We start from the raw sequence: 20,977 nt of genomic DNA on the forward strand, positions 1-20,977 counted from the left end.
GGGAGGAAAAACCAGTAAGATATTCCCCAGAACATGACACTTAAGAGAACAGTCTCATGCCCTACCCTCCCCCATCGTTAAAGCCAATTCTGACAATTTGGTAAGTATACTCAGGTGAACACAAGAACCCATCTCACTCAGGGACAGTCCTCAATCTGGTATCCGACGTCCTCGATGCATAGTGCGCTGTGATTTTGGACTAGATGGTGACCCCTTTGATTCGGTCAGAGAAGAAGTGCTATGCGGCGATTGGGCCAGTAAGTGTGACCGGCAATTAGCAGAGGAGATGGATGTCCCAACGTTGGAAATCACCGATGTTATTTAACCCGCACGGTGAATGCCGTAAAAAAAAAATTGTTAACGCCAGAATCTCTATTTTTTGGTCACCTCATCTCCTACAAAGAATGAAATACAAAGTGATCAAAACGTCGCATGTACACCAAAATGGTATTATTAAAAACTGCAGCTTATCCCGCAAAAAATAAGCCCTCATACCACTTAATCGACCGAAAAATAAAAAAGTTATGGCTCTCGGAATTTGGCGACACAATAAATTTTCTTTTTTACACTTAGGTTTTTACTTGTAAAAGTAGTAAAATATAAAAAAAAAATATATTTATTTGGTATCGCCATAATCGTATTGACCCATAGAATAAAGTTAACATGTTGTTTTAATTGCACAGTGAATTCCGTAAAAACTACGCGCAAAAAACAATGGAGAAATCGCTGTTTTTTTCATTTTCTACTCCGCAAATAATTTTTTACCGTTTCCTAGTACAATATATGGCACAATAAATGGTGCTAAAAACTACAACACGTCTCGCAAAAATCAAGCCCTCACAGGACTATATAGACGAAAAAATAAAGAAGTTATGGCTTTTGGAAGATGGGGAGGAAGAAACTAAAATTAAAATCTGAAAAAGGGCTGCAGTGGGAAGGGGTTAAAGGAGTTTTCCCATCTTAGACATTTATGACATATGCACAGGAAATGCCAAAAATGTCTGATAGATGCTGGTCCCAGCTCTGGTACGCGCAGCTATACCTAGAATCCAGGCGGAGACCAGCGGAGAGAGGGTCACACGTGCACGCAGCTCTCTCTATTCTGTTGTATGGTTGTTATGGAAACAGCCGAGCAGCCGAGTAGCCGAGCATGGCCGTGTGGCAGACGAAGAGGGGCCTCTTCCCTCCATGTGCACTTTCAGCAACTCACAGATCGGGCCCCTTCATTCACATATTTTATTGATGCCATTAATATGTTAACCCCTTCCTGCTCCTGGACGTACTATTAGGTCATGGCAGCTGTATCGTTCGCGCTCCATGACCTAATAGTACGTCTCGGGAGTAACGGCCGTTTCGGCCGTCCTCCCAACACATACAGGAGCTGTGACAGCTGCTGTCTTGTTCAGCAGCTGTCACAGCTTCTACAGCGGGGACCGATCGCTGTGTCCCCGCTGATTAACCCCTTAAAAGCCTATAGAGATCGTGGCTTTTTAGGGGTTAAGCTGCCATCGCTGGCCTGCTATAGAGATCTATAGAGATCGTGGCTTTTTAGGGGTTAAGCTGCCATCGCTGGCCTGCTACACGATAGCGGCCGGCGATGGTGACTATGGCAACCGGACACCAAACAATGGCGTCCGGCTATGCCATAGACGGAAGCCTAGTGGGTCCTGACAACGTCAGGACCCACTATGCTTGCTGTCAGTGAGTAGCTGACAGTTCTAATACACTGCACTACGCATGTAGTGCAGTATATTAGAATAGCGATCAGGGCCTCCTGCCCTCAAGTCCCCTAGTGGGACAAAGTAATAAAGTTAAAAAAAAGTTAAAAAAAGATGTGTAAAAATAAGAACATAAAAGTTTTAAAAGTAATAAAAGTAAAAGTCCCACTTTTTACCTTATCAGTACTTTATTATTAATAAAAATATATAAACAAACAAATAAACTATACATAATTGGCATCGCCGCGTCCGTAACGGCCTGAACTACAAAATGATTTCATTATTTAGCCTGCACGGTGAACGCCGTAAAAAAAAATATTAATAAACCGTACCACAATCACAATTGTTTGGTCACTTCACCTCCCAAAAAATTGAATAAAAAGAGATCAAAAAGTCGCATGTACCGAAAAATGGTACTGATCTAAACTACAGTTCGTTACGCAAAAAATAAGTCCTCGCACGGCTTTATTGATTGAAAAATAAAAACGTTATGGCTCTTAGAATAAGGTAACACAAAAAGTGAATGATTTTTTACAAAACTTATTTTATTGTGCAAACGCCATAAGACATAAAAAAAAACTATAAACATCTGGTATCGCCGTAATCGTATCGCCCCGCAGAATAAAGTGAATATGTCATTTATAGCGCACGGTGAACGCTGTAAAAAAAATAGACTAAAAAAACAATAGTAGAATTGCTGTTTTTTTAGTCACCACGCCACCTAAGGCTTTATTCAGACGAACGTGAAAAACGTCTGTGCAACGCGCGTGATTTGCACGCGCGTTGCACGGACCTATATGTGTCTATGGGGCCGTGCAGACATGTCCGTGGTTTTTGCTCAGCGTGAGTTCGCTGAAAAAAAGTCACGACATGTCCGTTCTTTGGGCGTTTTGCACGCATCACGCACCCATTGAAGTCAATGGGTGCGTGAAAACCACGCATGCCGCACGGAAGCACTTCCGTGCGAACTGCGTGATTCGCGCAAGAGCTGTCAAAAGGATGAATGGAAACAGAAAAGCACCACGTGCTTTTCTGTTTCCAAGCATCCAAACGGAGTGTCTTTGCGAGGAGCGAACCCCGACAACCGAAGCTAACTTCACCGGGTTCGGCCAAACTCGTTTTGGCCGAACCCGGCAAAAAAATTTCCGGTCCGCGAAATCGGGAGACATTCACTGTGCATGGTGATGAAAGAGTTAAACTGTTTCAGCACCATGGACAGTGACTTGCGATCCCAAAATACATGAACCTGTAAAAAAACCCGAAGTTCTAACTTACCGATTACTCCTGTCTCCTTCCTGCAGTCCGACCTCCCGGGATGACACTTCAGTTCAAGTGACAGCTCCAGCCAATCACAGGCCAAGCACAGGCTGCAGCCAATCACAGGCTGCAGCGGTCACTTGGACTGCCGCGTCAACCAGGGAGGTGGGGCCCGATGTCAAGAGAGGCGCGTCACCAAGGACGCGTCACCAAGGCAACGGCCGGGAAGTTCTCGGTAAGAAGGAACTTTATCTTTTTTTTTACAGGTTTTTCGCTGTTGTGTTCGGCATTCACTGTCGAGGGTGATGAAAGATTTAGCTCTTTCAGCACCTTGGACAGTGACGGGCGTCGACAAGCCTCATCTCTATGATGCCGGCTGCGCGAAAATCACGCAGCCGCGCATCATACACGGATGACACACGGAGCTGGCAAGTGATTTTTGCGCGCGCAAAACGCCGCGTTTTTGCGTCCGCAAAAACGCCACGTTCGTGTGAATCCAGCCTAAAAATAGAATAAAAACTGATCAAAAAGCCGCATGCACCCCAAGAAAACTACAATGGATTCCTCAAGGGGTCTAGTTTCCAAATTGGGGTCACTTTTGGGGGGTTTCCAATGTTTTGGCACCACAAGACCTCTTCAAACCGGACATGGTGCCTAATAAAAAAGAGGCCTCAAAATCCACTAGGTGCTCCTTTGCTTCGGAGGCCGTTGCTTCCGTCCATTACCGCCCGAGGGCCACATGTGGGATATTTCTCAAAACTGCAGAATCTGAGCAATAATTAAATGAGGCAATACTTCGCTTCTTACATTATACTGATAATGAGCCGTGCCCACCCCGAGATTACCCCAGTTTTGACCGTTTGTATAAACGGAGACCCCTATTAGACCGTTTCAGTGCCCGGTTTTCCCAAGCATACATCCCCGAGAAGTGTATTTCTATTGATGAGTCCCTGGTACATTTTAAAGGGAGGGTTCAATTCCGCGAGTAGCTGCCGGGTAAGAGGGCAAGGTATGGTGTGAAGATGTATAAGCTGTGCGAGAGTGCATCAGGGTATACCTACAGGTTTAGGATATATGAAGGAAAGGCCACCCCCAAACCAGACTGCATCCTGGACTACAATAAGTACATGGGAGGGGTGGACTTGTCAGATCAAATCCTGAAGCCCTACAGGGCCATGCGGTGTGGTATAAGAAGCTGGCCGGGCACATCATACAGATGACATTGTACAATGTGTACGTGATACGTCGATGTGCAGGCCAGATGGGAACTTTCCTGGAATTTCAAGAGGTGATTATCAAGAACCTAATCTTTAGGGACCAAGAAGGGGGGGCACCCAGTACTTCTGGAAGCGGGGCCACACGCATCATACCAGGGTGGCAACACTTTCCAGGAGAAGTTCCCCAAACTGGCAAGAAGGGAAAAAGTCAAAAGAGGTGCAAAGTCTGCTATAAGAGGGCGATAAGGGATGATACAATATATAAATGTGACACGTGTCCCGAATAACCAGAGCTCTGTATGAAAGAGTGTTTTAAGATGTATCATACAGTCCTTGATTTTTAATCTACCCCAGTTTTACTTACCCTGATGCACTCTGCACAGCTTATCCCCCCTCGTCTTTCGCCTCTGGGCCCTGCTGTGTGCCCAGGCAGCTGATAACAGCCACATGTAGGGTATTGCCGTACCCAGGAGAACCCACATTACAGTTTATGGGGTGTAGGTCTCCGGTCAAAATGCTCACTACACCTCTAGATGAATGCCTTAAGGGTGTCGTTTTTAAAACGGGGTCACTTCTTGCGGGTTTCAACTGTACTGGTACCTCAGGGGCTTCTGCATACATGACTTCGCAATAGAAAATCCCCAGTAGGCCAAATGGTGGTCCTTTCCTTCTGAGCCCTCCCATGGGCCCAAACGGCAGTTTTTCACCACAAATGGGGTATTGCGGCACTCAGAACAAATTGCGCAACAGAATGGGGTATTTTGTTTCTTGTGAAAATAAGAAATTTTCAGCCAAAACGACATATTATTTGAAAAAAATAATTTTGTTTTCATTCCCAGCCCAATTCAAATAAGTTCTGTGAAAAAACTATGGCGTCAAAATGGTCACAACACCCATAAATGAATTCCTTGAGGGGTGTAGTTTCCAAAATGGGGTCATTTATGGTTGGTTTCTATTGCTTTGATACCTCTGGGGCTCTGCAAATGCGACATGGCACCCGAAAACCAATCCAGCAAAATCTGGACTCCAAAGAACAAATAGCGCTCCTTTCCTTCTGAGCCCTCCCATGGGCCCAAACGGCAGTTTATCACCACAAATGGGGTATTGCCGCACTCAGGACAAATTGGGCAACAAAATGGAGTATTTTATTTCTTGTGAAAATAAGAATTTTTGAGCTAAAATGACATATTATTGGAAAAAATATATATTTTTTTAATTCCCAGCTCAATTCAAATAAGTTCTGTGAAGAAACTATGGGGTCTAAATGGTCACATTACCCATAAATGAATTCCTTGAGGGGTTTAGTTTCCAAAATGGGGTCACTTCTGGCGCGTTTCCATTGCTTTGATACCTCTGGGGCTCTGCAAATGTGACATGGCACCCGAAAACCAAACCAGCAAAATCTGTACTCCAAAGAACACACAGCGCTCCATCCCTTCTGAGGCCTCCCATGGGCCCAAACGGCAGTTTATCGCCACAAATGGGGTATTGCTGCACTCAAGAGAAATTGGGCAACAAAATATATTTTGTTCCCTGTGAAAAAAAGAAATTTTGATAAAAAATTACATCTTATTGGAAAGAATTTCATTTTTTTAATGTCACAGCCCAATTGAAATAGGTGCTGTGAAAAAACTGTGCAGTCAAAATGCTAACAACAACCATAAATGTATTCCTTGAGGGGTGTAGTTTCCAAAATGGGGTCACTTCTGGTGAGTTTCCATTGCTTTGATACCTCTGGGGCTCTGCAAATGCGACATGGCACCCGAAAACCAATCCAGCAAAATCTGGACTCCAACAAACACATAGCGCTCCTTTCCTTCTGAGCCCTCCCATGGGCCCAAACGGCAGTTTATCACCACAAATGTGGTATTGCCACACTAAGGACAAATTGGGCAACAAAATTGGGTATTTTGTTCCCTGTGAAAATAAGAAATTTTGATCACAAATGACATTTTATTGGAAAAAATTTAATTTTTTTCATTTCACAGCCCAATTCAAATACGTGCTGTGAAAAAAATGTGTGGTCAATATGGTAAAAACAACCATAAATGAATTCCTTGAGGGGTGTAGTTTGCAAAATGGGGTCACTATTGGGGGATTCCTACTGTTTTGGCACCTCAACACCTTTTCAAACCTGGCAGGCTGCCTAAAATATATTCTAATAAAAAAGAGGCCTCAAAATGCACTAGGTGCTTCTTTGCTTCTAGGGCTTGTGTTTTATTCCACGAGCGCAGTAGAGCCACATGTGGGACATTTCTAAAAACTGCAGAATCTGGACAATACATATTTAGAAGTATTTCTCTCGTAAAACCTTCTGTGTTATACAAAAAAAATTGAATAAAATTGAAATTCAGCAAGAAAAATGAAATTTGCAAATTTCACCTCCACTTTGCTTTAATTCCTGTGAAATGCCTGAAGGGTTAAAAAACTTTCTAAATGCTGTTTTGAATACTTTGAGGGGTCTAGTTTTTAAAATGCGGTGTTTTATCAGGGTTTCTAATACATAGGCCCCTCAAATTCACTTCAGAACTCAAGAGGTACCTTAAAAAAAAGGCTTTTGAAATTTTCTTAAAAATATGAGAAATTGCTGTTTATGTTGTAAGCCTTGTAACGTCCAAGAAAAATAAAAGAATGTTCAAAAAACGATGCCAATCTAAAGTAGACATATGGGAAATGTGAACTAGTAACTATTTTGGGTGGTATAACCGTCTGTTTTACAAGCAGATGCATTTAAATTACGAAAAATGCTATTTTTTCAACATTTTCTCTCAATTTTGCAATTTTTCACCAATAAACACTGAATATATCGACCAAATTTTACCACGAACATGAAGCCCAATGTGTCACGAGAAAACAATCTCAGAATCGCTTGGATAGGTTTAAGCATCCCGACGTTATTACCACATAAAGTGAAATATGTCAGATTTGAAAAATGGGCTCTGAGCCTTAAAGGGAATGTGTTGCCAGCAAAACATGTATTTTTTTTTTTTAGTTAAACATTTAGTGTGTAGGTGATTAAACATTGTTCAAATTTTTTTTATTTTTTTCACGAGTTAGGAAATATTATAAATTAGATTCTAATTTATAATATTTCCCAGTGCTGGTCACTAGATGGAGCTATTCCCAAAATTGCAGCATTGCATGTGGTAAAGCAACCACATTGCTTTTTGCTGCAAAATTGGGAAAAAAGCACTCGCTCTAGTGAGCTCTGAGAATCCCCCCCTCCTTTATCCTGGCTAGTGCCGGGATAAACGAGGGGATTGAACGGTCTAACCTCCTACACTGTGTGTCGCCATTTTTTGAGCTAACACACAGTGTAGTAGGTTTACATACAGTAGTAAACACACACAAACACGAACATACATAGAAATCTCTTACCTGCTCCTGCCGCCGTGGCTCCCTCCGGCCCGTCCGCTCCGTCTGCTGCCGCTGGTCCAAGTGCACAAGTCCGGAAGCCGCGACCGGAAGTAGTAATCTTACTGTCCGGCCGCGACTTCCGGTCCACAGGAAAATGGCGCCGGACGGCTCGCATTTCAAATTGGACTGTGTGGGAGCGGCGCATGCGCCGTTCCCACACAGACGGCGTACACAGAAGTGGATGGGACGGGCCCCGTTCGCAGTCCCTATGGGACTGTGGCTGCCGTATTCCATGTCTGTATGTGTCGTTAATCGACACATACAGAAATGGGAAAAAAAATGGCAGCCCCCATAGGGAAGAAAAAGTGAAAAAATAGAAAAAAGTAACACACAAACACACAAATAAATAAAAACGTTTTTAATAAAACACTAACATAAAACTGACATGAAAAAAAAAAATTTGGTGACACTGTTCCTTTAAGGCCCAAACTAGGCTGCGTCCTTAAGGGGTTAAAGAAGGGGACCCGTTACGTGAGTTGCCGAAAGTGCACAGGGTTGGAAGAGGTGGGAGGGGGCCCGCCAATCTATTACTTAAAAAACGTATTAGGAGGGGAGGCTTGCTCTGTTTGGTGGTCTTCGTCACCTAGTAACCAGCGTCACTGTCAGATGCAGTGCAACATCTGACAGTAACGTTCACTAGGTGACCAAGACCACCAGATAGAGCGAGCTGCACCTAGACAGCATCGCTATCTTCGGATGAGTAATTGATCTGGGATAGCGGCGCTGCTGAAATTTAGCCTGATACTGGTTGGCTGAGCCTTTCTTGGCAGCGGGAGCCAAGAAAGGCAGAACAGGGTTTAGGGGGCCTCGTTCTAGAGACAGGTGCGGGTCCCAGAGGTAGGACCCGCATCTATCGGAAGTTAATGTCGTATCCTGTGGATATGCCATAAATGTCCAAGGTGGGCAAATCCCTTTAAAGTTTTCACTCACTGTGTGGTCACCACACTGTGGTGGTCTCCTCAAACACTGTATGGGGTGCCACCCCCACTTCACCACCACAAATACACTTATTTTATTATTGGTTTACTACTTTGGTTATAGTATTTTGCTGTATAAAGTATGTTTATTTATACTAGTGTTTTGGTTATTAGAATTGCAAGTATTTATTTAAAAAGATTTAAAAAAATTAACCTTTCAGTCATCACTTCCTCGGTTCAGCACTATTGCATTCCTACAGGTGAAGTATTACAAGTTAGTCCTGCTTGAGAAGTGACAGCGCAATGAGCAAGATAAAGTCATTATAAGTTAGTTACATGAGTGCTTTGTGTTATACTCAGTTGTTAAATATGGAAACTATTAGCATTATTTATGTTTGTTACTGTGTTCTAAACTAGTAATAAATTGTGCAATATAGATTTGTATAGTTTTATAGGCGCTCAGGCGTGGTTAAAGAGGCTCTGTCATCACATTATAAGTGCCCTATCTCCTACATAAGGAGATCGGCGCTATAATGTAGGTGACAGTAATGCTTTTTATTTAGAAAAACGATCTATTTTTACCACTTTATGAGCGATTTTTAGCTTTATGCTAATTAGTTTCTTAATGCCCAAGTGGGCGTGTTTTTACTTTAGACCAAATGGGCGTTGTACAGAGGAGTGTATGACGCTGACCAATCAGCGTCATGCACTTCTCTCCATTCATTTACACTGCACTAGCGATATAGCTATATCGCTATGTGCAGACACATAAACACACTAACATTACTGCAGTGTCCTGATAATGAATACACATCAATACCAGCCAGGACGTCATGTGTATACAGAATCCTGACACTTCTGACTCTTTTCTGTGAGATTCCAGCAAGGCAAACGTAATCTCGTTTACATCGTAATCTCGCGAGATTACGTTTGCCTTGCTGGAAATCTCACAGGGTCGGGGAGTCCGGTACATCCACAGAGAAATAAACGGGCATGGTCGGACCATAAAGTGATTGGACAGTGTCAGAGCGGAGACATCACGCCCCCTAGCCTTTTAGTTAGTTAGTTAGAAACGCCCCATTGACTGTTCAGGGGCTTATTTACATATTGGGCGCCAAATATAACGGCACCGATATGTAAATAACGGAGGGAGTTAGAAAAATTATTTTACGTGAGACAGGGTTTGTGAAGCCCTGCCTATGACATGCTGCACTCAGCTGCACATGTTTGGGGAGGTGAAAGGTTCTCTTTAAGTCAGCATTTAAAAAACGTGTGTGGGGTGGGAGGCAAAGCAAGAGTAGTTACCAGGGATTGTCCTGCTCAAAAGCCTCGGGTGGGGCCAGTGGCGGATTAAGTAGACCATGGGCCCTGGGCTGTTACCCAAACTTGGGCCCCCCTTCCTCACCGCCGCCCTGCCGCGCCGTAACTATTTTTGACACTACTTTTTTGGGCAAGCATTAACAGTGTTACGATTTCCCTTGTCACAGGGCTGTGTCCCTACATACTGAGAGTATCACACTGTGCAGGGACACAACCTCCTGACAAGGGGAATTGTCTATCAGTCCTGGACTGCAGAAAGACTTTTTGTGAAATACAAGGATTCCTATAATAAACATGTCAGGAGAGGTGACAGATTCTCTATAAATCTAGTGACTCACAGGTGACGACGTCTCAGATTCAAGTAGTTTTTTTCCTCTTTTCTTCTCCATCCGTTCTAGCGATCATGACGACTTCTCCCGGCCATGACTCATTTCTGCAGAATTTGCCACTCAGACATCTCCTCACTTTTCCAACATTTCCACACCTATAAACGAAAATAAAGTTATCATGGTGCCACATACTGTGCCCCTAAATATAATAGCACCAAACACTGCGCGCCTGAATATAATACCACACACTGTAAAACACCACATACACGCAGACCCCTGTACATAGTGCCACACACAGCCCCTGTAGATATTACACACCCCCATAGATATCGCCATACACAGCCCCCTCTATATATCACACATCCCCCCCCCCGTAGAGAGCGTTGCACACAGCCCCTATAGATAGTGCCATACAGCCCCCTGTAGAGAGCGCCACACAGCCCTCCCCCTCTTGTAAATAGCACCAAAAAGCCCCCCCTATAAAGAGCGCCACACACATACCACTGTTGATAGCACTACACAGCCCCCCCTTGTATATAGTGCCACATAGCGCTCCCCCTTGTATATAGTGTATAGTGCCACACAGCGCTCCCCTTGTATATAGTGCCACACAGCGCTCCCCCTTGTATATAGTGGCACACAGCGCTCCCCCTTGTATATAGTGCCACACAGCGCTCCCCCTTGTATACAGTGCCACACAGCGCTCCCCCTTGTATATAGTGGCACACAGCGCTCCCCCTTGTATATAGTGGCACACAGCGCTCCCCCTTGTATATAGTGGCACACAGCGCTCCCCCTTGTATATAGTGCCACACAGCGCTCCCCCTTGTATATAGTGCCACACAGCGCTCCCCCTTGTATATAGTGCCACACAGCGCTCCCCCTTGTATATAGTGGCACACAGCGCTCCCCCTTGTATATAGTGGCACACAGCGCTCCCCCTTGCATATAGTGGCACACAGCGCTCCCCCTTGTATATAGTGGCACACAGCGCTCCCCCTTGTATATAGTGGCACACAGCGCTCCCCCTTGTATATAGTGGCACACAGCGCTCCCCCTTGTATATAGTGCCACAAGGTTATGTACACATTTAAAAACTTTATATCATAATTTTATATATATATATATATATATATATATATATATATATACTACCCAATTACCCTAATATAGACATGTAATATATTACAATTTACGGTAAACAATGACGATTACAAATAAAAGGTCTATTTTAGGGTAAAACTATGTTATTACCAAAAAAAATAGCTGAAACGTAAAAAAGCTTATTTGTTTACTATTATTTTCAAACTTTATGAATAAAAATTGTAAAATAGCAAAAAAGGTGTGTATAAAAACGATAAAAAATGAAACCTGCATTGTCTACGGAAAAAACGTCGCAAAAATCACGTAGTTTTTATTTATTTTTTATAAAAATGTGTGTTTGGTGCAACTTTGTAATTACGTTTTATTAAAAAATATTTTCACTTTTTGAGATACAGCTGCTTTGTATCCTGTATCCGTCAGGTCAGCAGGACTGACAGGATCAGTGACACGCAGGATCCACCTCAAATCTATCACCTCTAAGATTATAATTTAGCGCGGGGCCCGTTTCCTGTATCTGAAAAAGTGAAAATATTTTTTAATAAAACGTAATTACAAAGTTGCACCAAACACACATTTTTTTAAAAAAGAAATAAAAACGACGTGATTTTTGCGACGTTTTTTCCGTAGACAATGCAGGTTTCTTTTTTTTTATCGTTTTTATACACACCTTTTTTGCTATTTTACAATTTTTATTCATAAAGTTTGAAAATAATAGTAAAAAAATACGCTTTTTTACGTTTCAGCTATTTTTTTTGGTAATAACATAGTTTTACCCTAAAATAGACCTTTTATTTGTAATCGTCATTGTTTACCGTAAATTTTAATATATTACATGTCTATATTAGGGTAATTGGGTCAGCGCTAGCGTTACAACAATGATTGGCGGGGGGGACGACGGTTTTTATTGGGGTGGGTATTTTATGTGTATTTATTATTTCATTTTTTTTTTGCACTTTACGTTCCTATTTTTTTATTACTGTGGTCTGTTCCTCAAAGGTCAAAAAAGACCTTTGGGGAACTTTATATATATTTTTTCTTTCTTTTACACCATGTTTTTCCACTGTAACTGGAGCTGCACAGCAGCCCCAGTTACAGGGGAAATCAGCCCTCTCATAGTGACGATTGTCACTAATAGGGCTGTGCTGGGTCTAGTTAGACCCAGCAGCAGCCTGCCACTAACGGCACCCGGCGATCATGTGACCAGTCACATGATCACCGGGAGGAATAGAGACAGCGCCGCTGCTGCTGTCTCTATTCCTATACACAGCGTTCATTGAACGCTGTGTAAGAAGACATCGGAGAAGACAGAAGCAGCGAAAGCTGCTTCTGTCTTCTCCTCAGGGTCCCCGGCAGTCACTGACAGCCGGAGACCCGACATTCAGCTGCCCGATCGCGCGGGCAGCAAGTTAAAACCCGAGCCGTAGAAAGTCTATGGCTCGGGTTTTAAGGACCCGTCCCTGACCGCTGGCCGTAAAAATACAGCCAGCGGTCGGGAACCAGTTGGGCAGGAGGATAAGCCTGCTGTACTGACCTCAGCGCCGGTGACCGACCGCCCTTCTCTTGTCTTGCAGATTCGAAGTAACAGAACAGCCGTCCGTCGCTGTTCTGTTACTCAATGGCGGCGGCCCGCACTTGTCAGGGAGGCGTGTCCTACCCCTTTCCCTGCTCCTCCCCTCCTCATCTTCGTTAGTTAGCAGTGCTAGCGCGCTGAATAGGTACCTTTGCAAGATTATGTGCGGTTCAGGCTGCCATGGGCCCCCTGGGAGCCTCGGGCCCCGGGCGGCCGCCCGAATAGCCCATATGATAATCCGCCACTGGGTGGGGCTGCTCTACCTAATCCTAGGCTTTGCCATACAGCAGCAGTTTTTCATGGCAATTCCACAGGTTGACAAACCAATGGGTGGTGAGGCGGAGATGGCACATATAGACATATTGCATTGGCTTTAAGCGCATAATAGGCCTAATGGCAAAGCTCATTCTCTTTTTTTCCTTCTTCTAGCCTATTAGATACTTGGGATAGGCTCTTGGCCTTTTCTGGCTGCATTGTAATCAAACTGAATGTAACGCCGGCAGCGGGACCCACTTCTGCGGCGGTCCCCGTCACCGGGTCTCGTACCTCCTCCTGTGACCTGGCTCTCTCCCAGGCCACCATCGTCTTCTGTTGTCCTTCGTGGCGGCCGCGATGTCACAAGTGCACCACGCTCCGGCCGTCTCTTAAAGGGCCAGCGTGCGTGAAATTGAAAACTCACTCACCCATTCCAGGACTAATTAAGGCACTCCTTGCCTGGTGCCAGCATTGGAACAACCTAGTTGTATCCTGCAAAAGTTCCTGTGTGCAACTGATTCAAGTCCGCTATCGCTATCTGTTGTCAGTCTGTATCCAGTCCGCTTTTGCTGCCTGTTGTCATAGTATCCAGTCATCTGCTACCAGACTGTATCCAGTCCGCTATTGCTGCCTAATGTCAGCCAGTATCCAGTTATCTGCTACCAGCCTGTACTCAGTCCACTATTGCTGCCTGCTGTCTGCACCAGGCCAAAGATTTGGGGCTTATGCCACGGATATCCGGTGTTAGCGACACACCTGGTGGCTGCAGCGTTTTTGGCCAAAACATAAAAGTGCAATAAAACACCAGTGTAAATAACAGCTATCTGAAGCTGCCTAATGTCATTGATAACATGAAAAGCATCAGCAAAGGACAGCAAAGTTTCATAGTCTTTTAAAGGTTTTCGCTATGCAAGATTAATTTCTTTTGGGATGCAATTAGTCTACATGTTATTGCTGTAATTACTTAAGATACTGTATAGCTGGTGTACCCTTGTGTATATAGCTTAAAATACTTATACTTGTAAACATATTTTATAAATATAGCAATATCTTTCTGGGATAAGGATAACAATGATATGATATGAAAGCCTAACCACAATACAATGCATCCCCGTCCATACTTCTCTCTCGGCTTTGTAAGTGTACAGTTAATTGGACAAAGAAAACATGCATGTGACTATAAGAGGAAAATCGGGACAGTCCGGTAATGTTACTTTCAGTAAGAAATTGCAGGATAATGGAAATTAAAATTGACATGCTAGACAGACACACAGAGACATACATTTGCTGCAAATTACTTTGTAGCAGAGCTAAGTTCCTCACTAGGCTCCCTGTTATATTATGTACTATCACAAATATTTATAGTGGAATTGTAGGTAAATGTGATGCAATATTTTTACAGAGGATATTTTACTTACATTTTATTTTATATTTAGAAGTCTCAATATTTTAAATCGGATTTCCACCTCAAATCAAAAAACCCTCACTTTTTAAAAAAAATAAAAAATATTTTATTCTATTTAACCATTTCTCAGTTTTAACTATTTCTCCTAAACAAAACCGACAACAGAAATTCAGCTGTTACACCTCATAAGTATGGGTATGGGGATTGTTTGTTTAATTTTGCTAGGCTTCTGAATGATAGTTCTTCTTAGAATTGCAAAGATACAGATGTGTTCACTCTTACATTAGCTTGAATTTGGCAAAAGATTCCAATTTCTCATTAAACTAATTCAATACAATATCGCAACTGTAATGGTGATATTATTGTTTTTCTCGGAAGAAAGTTATAACTAAAGTTATAACTAAGCAATGGCTGAACAGAATTGAGGTAAGAGAACAAACTAGGACTTATATATATATATATATATAAAACTTTTGGGATATTTAATTTTGTGAACTGTGCTAGAAGAAAATTAAAATTCATTATGTAAGGGGAATTCAATTGATCTTTTAATCTTTTAATGTTGTATTTAATTTCAATTTATTATATACCAAAATATAAAAACTCAGTCAGTTTTAGTTACTAGTATTTAAAAAAAAAAATATTACAAAAATTAGATTTTTTTACAATTTCCCATAACTGCACAAATCGCTATTAAATATCTTCTTCTGACACATTATTAAAAATTCTATTACTAACTTCTTAGCTATGATATTGCTGTCTTGTCTTGTTGTTTTCAGAAAATATCTAGAGAAACTTGCTCCCATTACAACTCCCATAGAGGTTTTTGATTCAATTTCATATAGACCATTGAAAGATAAATCTACCAAGTTATGCAGTGGTACAGCTCCTATCCCTATATCGTAGAATCTATATACGACTTTTCCAGTTAAGAGACTTTTCTAACAAGAGTTGACTAAAGAGTAGGGAGAAATCTGTGGGCGGAGGGAGCGGTAGCTCATAAATAAGCGTGACTCATCTCTGGCTGTGCGCTGCATGTAAGTTCTACAAAACGACTTCACTTTAGCAAATAATTGACAGACCGAAGAAATCTGCGTGTCTGTCACTACTTTATGCTGCCCTTGACTCTGCTGTGTGCATGAGGCCAAAAAAAGGATTGACCCAAACTCAATACATTGTCACCAGAACAGTTCTACTAATATTATGAAGTGGGTTCTTTGCAGAATAGTGATGTTCTATATTTGTTAAGCCAATTCACAATTTTTTTTATGTACAATATTTCAGTTTTGGAATACATATTAAAAATGTATCTAGATTATAATAGTTTCTTTTCTACTTCCTAGTAAGATGAAGATACAAGTATGAATAACACTCAGGTCACCGAATTTGTCCTCCTGCAGCTTTGGGATACTCCCGTTGGACAAGTTGTATTTATATTATCTTTCACTCTCATTTATGTATTAACCTTATCTGGAAACCTCATAATTATCATCATCTGCAGGTTTGATAGAACGCTTTACACACCAATGTACTTCTTCCTCAGTCACCTCGCTGCTTTGGAAATTTGCTACATTTCTGTCACCGTACCCAAAATGCTTTATGGCTCAGTGACTGGCAATAGTTCTATATCATATGTCGCTTGTCTTACTCAGTTATATTTTTTTGGATCCCTAGGGTCTACTGAATGTTTTCTTCTTGCTATAATGGCCTATGATAGGTATGTAGCAGTCTGTAAGCCTTTACATTACCACAATGTCATGACTGCAAAGCTTTGTACTGTTTTAGTTAGTTGTTGCTGGTCATCGGGTTTCATATCCACTATGTCCTCTATCCTCTTCATTTCCACATTACAATTTTGTGGACCTGATCATATTCAACATTTCTTTTGTGACATCACTCCACTTCTTAGGTTGTCATGCACCAATGTCCATCATACAGAGACTTTAATTTTCCTCTTAGCTTCTTTGATATTGGTGGGTTCATGTCTGGTTACATTGTTATCTTACATTAGTATCCTTACCACTGTGTTGGCTGTTGCTTCTGGAAATGGTAGAAGAAAGGCAAACTCAACATTTGCTTCCCATCTCACAGTTGTAACTATTTACTATAGCACAATGATATTTGTATATGTCCGTCCCACCACCAGTGGAGTTTCTAGCTTCAATAAGATTCTGTCTGTGTTGTATACAATCCTTACTCCATTGCTTAATCCTTTTATATATACTTTGAGGAACAAAGAGGCTCAATTTGCACTTAGGAAAACAAGGGACAAAGCTGTATTACATTTCAAAAAGTCTTTTCCATTGTAGATACTGTATATCATTGAAGGAAACTATGAATCTACTCACATATGATTTCAGATAATACGACTGACTGTAATAAGATTGGCCATTTCCTTTTCTTTAACATATTTAAATACATTGTAAATAAGAAATATTATTAATTCAGACATTTACATTATTAACTGTCTTTGTTCATCTTTCTTAATCCATATATATCGATGTCAATCAAGTTTTAACTTTTGCTTGTTCATTTGGATAAGCATTGAGTCACAATGATACACAACATGGGTATTTTAGTGAGCAATAAGTAGACATATGAGGTACCAGCTGGTACTTTATATTGTAAGTTTAATGCTTAAAGAGGCTCTGTCACCAGATTTTGCAAGCCCTATCTGCTATTGCAGCAGATAGGCGCTGCAATGTAGATTACAGTAACGTTTTTATTTTTTAAAAACGAGCATTTTTGGCCAAGTTATGACCATTTTTGTAGTTATGCAAATGAGGCTTGCAAAAGTCCAAGTGGGTGTGTTTAAAAGTAAAAGTCCAAGTGGGCGTGTATTATGTGCGTACATCGGGGCGTTTTTAATACTTTTACTAGCTGGGCGCTCTGAAGAGAAGTATCATCCACTTCTCTTCAGAACGCCCAGCTTCTGGCAGTGCAGACACAGCCGTGTTCTCGAGAGATCACGCTGTGTCGTCACTCACAGGTCCTGCATCGTGTCCGACGAGCGAGGACACCGGCACCAGAGGCTACAGATGATTCTGCAGCAGCATCAGCGTTTGCAGGTAAGTAGCTACATCGACTTACCTGCAAACGCCGATGCTGCTGCAGAATCAACTGTAGCCTCTGGTGCCGGTGTCCTCGCTCGTCTGACACGATGCAGGACCTGTGAGTGACGTCACAGCAGTGATCAGGCAGAAGCTGGGCGTTCTGAAGAGAAGTGGATGATACTTCTCATCAGAGCGCCCAGCTAGTAAAAGTATTAAAAACGCCCCGATGTACACACACAATACACGCCCACTTGGACTTTTACTTTTAAACACACCCACTTGGACTTTTGCAAGCCTCAATTGCATAACTACAAAAATGGTCATAACTTGACCAAAAATGCTCGTTTTTTAAAAATAAAAACGTTACTGTAATCTACATTGCAGCGCCTATCTGCTGCAATAGCAGATAGGGGTTGCAAAATCTGGTGACAGAGCCTCTTTAAACTCACTGTAACAATGTTGTATGGCGTGAACTAATAGGAAAACAAACATCTCAATTCAGTGATATTGATATAAGTTTTATAAAATGGCATTCCGGTTGTAAAGCCAAAAATACACAATCTCACACTGTTGGGTCAATTTTTGATGGACAACTATCATTCAGCCATGACCATGCAGAGTAGGCTCTTATTTGTAGAACTGCAATTTGGCATGGGCCTAGTGTGTATAATGGAAAACCCATCCTTTACTGAGAGGGAATCCCTATTCCCTAAATCAATCCTGTTGAGAAAAGAAAGCAATTTGGTTAATATTGCCTATGGAAATTTGAACCTTTAGCAGAATTGTCTTCAAAATAATGTTGTTTTATGTATTTCGACCAATACCACTGTTGGCATATGGGAATATACCCAAACACCGAAATCACACATGTGAAGAAGTACTTGCCCACCTTTAGGATGTATTCACAAAAGTGTGTAAAAAGCGGTGACAAACACGTCTTGTGTGAATATAGGTTGAGGGTATGTTCACGCGGCCTATATTCAGCCGTTTTTCGGGCCGTAAACGCCCAAAAAAATGGCCGAAAAATCGGAAGCAGAACACCTCCAAACATCTGTCCATTGAATTCAATGGGAAAAATGGCGTTCTGTTCCGACGGGCCATTTTTTAAGCAGCTGTTATGAAGAACGGCCGCGTAAAAAACCGGCCATGAAAAAGAACTGCATGTTACTTCTTGGGACATTTTTTGAGCTGTTTTTCATAGACGTCAATATGTAGACAAAATACAAAATCTTTATTAAGAACATTTGTACATATTGTTTAAAAACACCCATAAAAAACATATGTACATAAAGTAATGCAAAGGGACAGTGTATGCACTACGGCAGGGCATAAATGGTGGCAGCTCAGGTCATTGTTTACACATGTCAAATCATACTTTATATTCAAACACTGTGCAAATACCAATTACTCCAATACTGCAAATACTTATTCCAGTAGTCACATTTGCTCCATAGCAATATCAATACAGGTGGTTTTACAAAGAAAACCTAGAGCCATATATGACACAGGACCTCACCCACCATAAGCCATATTTGACTGCCGATACACTGTCCAAAACCCCAACACGCGTTTCGGACCTGGCTTCGTCAGGGGGTGCTAGATCCGTGCAATAGGAGTATTTAAATAGTCAGCACACAGCTGAAATGAAACAAAATTAGAGTAAGACCTATTACCCTGTTTTGAAGATGACTGTTGGCGCATGCGAGAGGGGAGAGGGCACCTCGTGGCGCAGAACACGGTGTCCGGAAGTGAGTAGTGCGCAACTGCTCAAAACTCAAATCCATGGTGCGCCGTGAACTACGTCATGAACGGCCCCTCACCCCTCGCATGCACACTGCATCCATAGATCGACCGCAGCCATGTTGGAAAGTGGCATCGATAATATACAATGCCAGCAAAGCACAGAGATGCCTTATAAAGGTATGTACTCAATAAATGCTATATAGGGAATGCACATTAATCATATCAGCAGTGTATCATCATTCTACATGAGACAAATGCTCTCTACCCTCAGGGCGCAATATCTATCGGTGTGAATGTGGTTGTTGATCCCCATAGAGATCAACCATAAGGTGATCGCTGTTAAATGGAAGCCACATATCCAGCAGACAACCATATCTGTCCCTGCAGTACATTATTTGTGTCTGATCAGATTATAATGTGCCAGTTATGTATAGAAGGAGGCCCAATGCATGCCTAGGGGCTCGTTATATATACACATGGCAAGTCACCACAAAATTGTAGAGACTATGCGATTTATAAAAATAATAAAATAAAATAAATAGTGTAGTGAATAAATGAATATGCATAAAAAATAAATAAGCAAGAATATTATTCATGTCGGAATTCCCCAAGGGACAAGGAGTACCATGCGAAATGAGATAGGTGGGGTGCTCAAAAGATAAAGTGTAAATATGAATATAAAAATATATGAGCATACCAGATTTCAAAAATAATGATCTCATGGTATGCAGAACTATATTTGTATAATATCGTGCATATCAAATAAACAGTGAAAGAATAATAAATAAATATATGGGTATAAAAAAGCCATATAGTAGTGAAAAACGAAACGATATATAAAGGTGATCAAATATCCACCAACAAAAAATGCCTTAAATAATTGCATAGACCCATCTCCATAGGGATGCACATCACAAAAACACAATATGAATCCGCACATTGCACATATCACACATATCAAATGAAAGTCAGCGTTCGTCTCCACATGTTTGAATATCACTAACACGTGCATTCCCATGCAAAATGATGAAATAATTTCCAATTACATAGCCAGGTCACGTCCAGGGTACCATTGTCACGTCCAGGGTATCATCCGTACCGACAACAAAACTCAAAAACAGGGAGTCCACTCTAAGAATGTAAACAAAAGAATATCTTGAAAACATCTCCTACATACATAAGATCAAACATTACAAAGGTTGGCACTCACTAGTAATTATTACAAAAAAGGGGGAAAACTGACCATCTCATTTAACCCTTTGGGGATAACAGTCTGTAGATTCATAATCCATTTACATTCCCGTTGGGCAAGGATTTTGATTATGCTCTGGAGTGTCCTTGTGTTCTCCAGTGTTTTTGAAAGACATTGCGAAAATTGAAAACCAGAATTGGGAAACATTTATATAATATTTATATTGTTTTGGAAACATATAAGGTGTCAAGGTCTGTAGCAGGTTCGGAGTCCAGTGACTGAAACAATCAGGAAGGAAGGTGATAATGTCAAGTGTAGTCCAGTAACAGTCCAGGTTCAGTACACAGATAAGCGGAAACAGGTTGTAGCAGTTTGTTGAGTGATGCAGAATGGAAATAGACTACAGACAGGAAGTTCAATAGTCTGACAATCAGACTTTTACAGTAAACCAAAAGAGTGAGATCAATCAAGTAATCAAGG

At 41.6% G+C, this 20,977-nt stretch overlaps 1 protein-coding gene across 1 annotated transcript; it reads left to right on the forward strand.

The window, feature by feature from the left end:
• Positions 1–15,870: 15,870 nt before the first annotated feature.
• Positions 15,871–16,818, forward strand: LOC142646736 (olfactory receptor 6B1-like). The gene has a single exon (XM_075825310.1). The coding sequence runs from the start codon at positions 15,871–15,873 to the stop codon at positions 16,816–16,818; it is 948 nt and encodes a 315-aa protein (XP_075681425.1).
• Positions 16,819–20,977: the final 4,159 nt, after the last annotated feature.

Source organism: Rhinoderma darwinii, chromosome 1 (assembly GCF_050947455.1).
Source record: "Rhinoderma darwinii isolate aRhiDar2 chromosome 1, aRhiDar2.hap1, whole genome shotgun sequence".
NCBI lineage: Eukaryota > Metazoa > Chordata > Amphibia > Anura > Rhinodermatidae > Rhinoderma > Rhinoderma darwinii.

What these genes read in the sequence shown, in the direction of transcription:
- LOC142646736 (XM_075825310.1), top strand. Translation starts at nt 15,871, where the DNA reads ATGAATAACACTCAGGTCACCGAATTTGTCCTCCTGCAGCTTTGGGAT.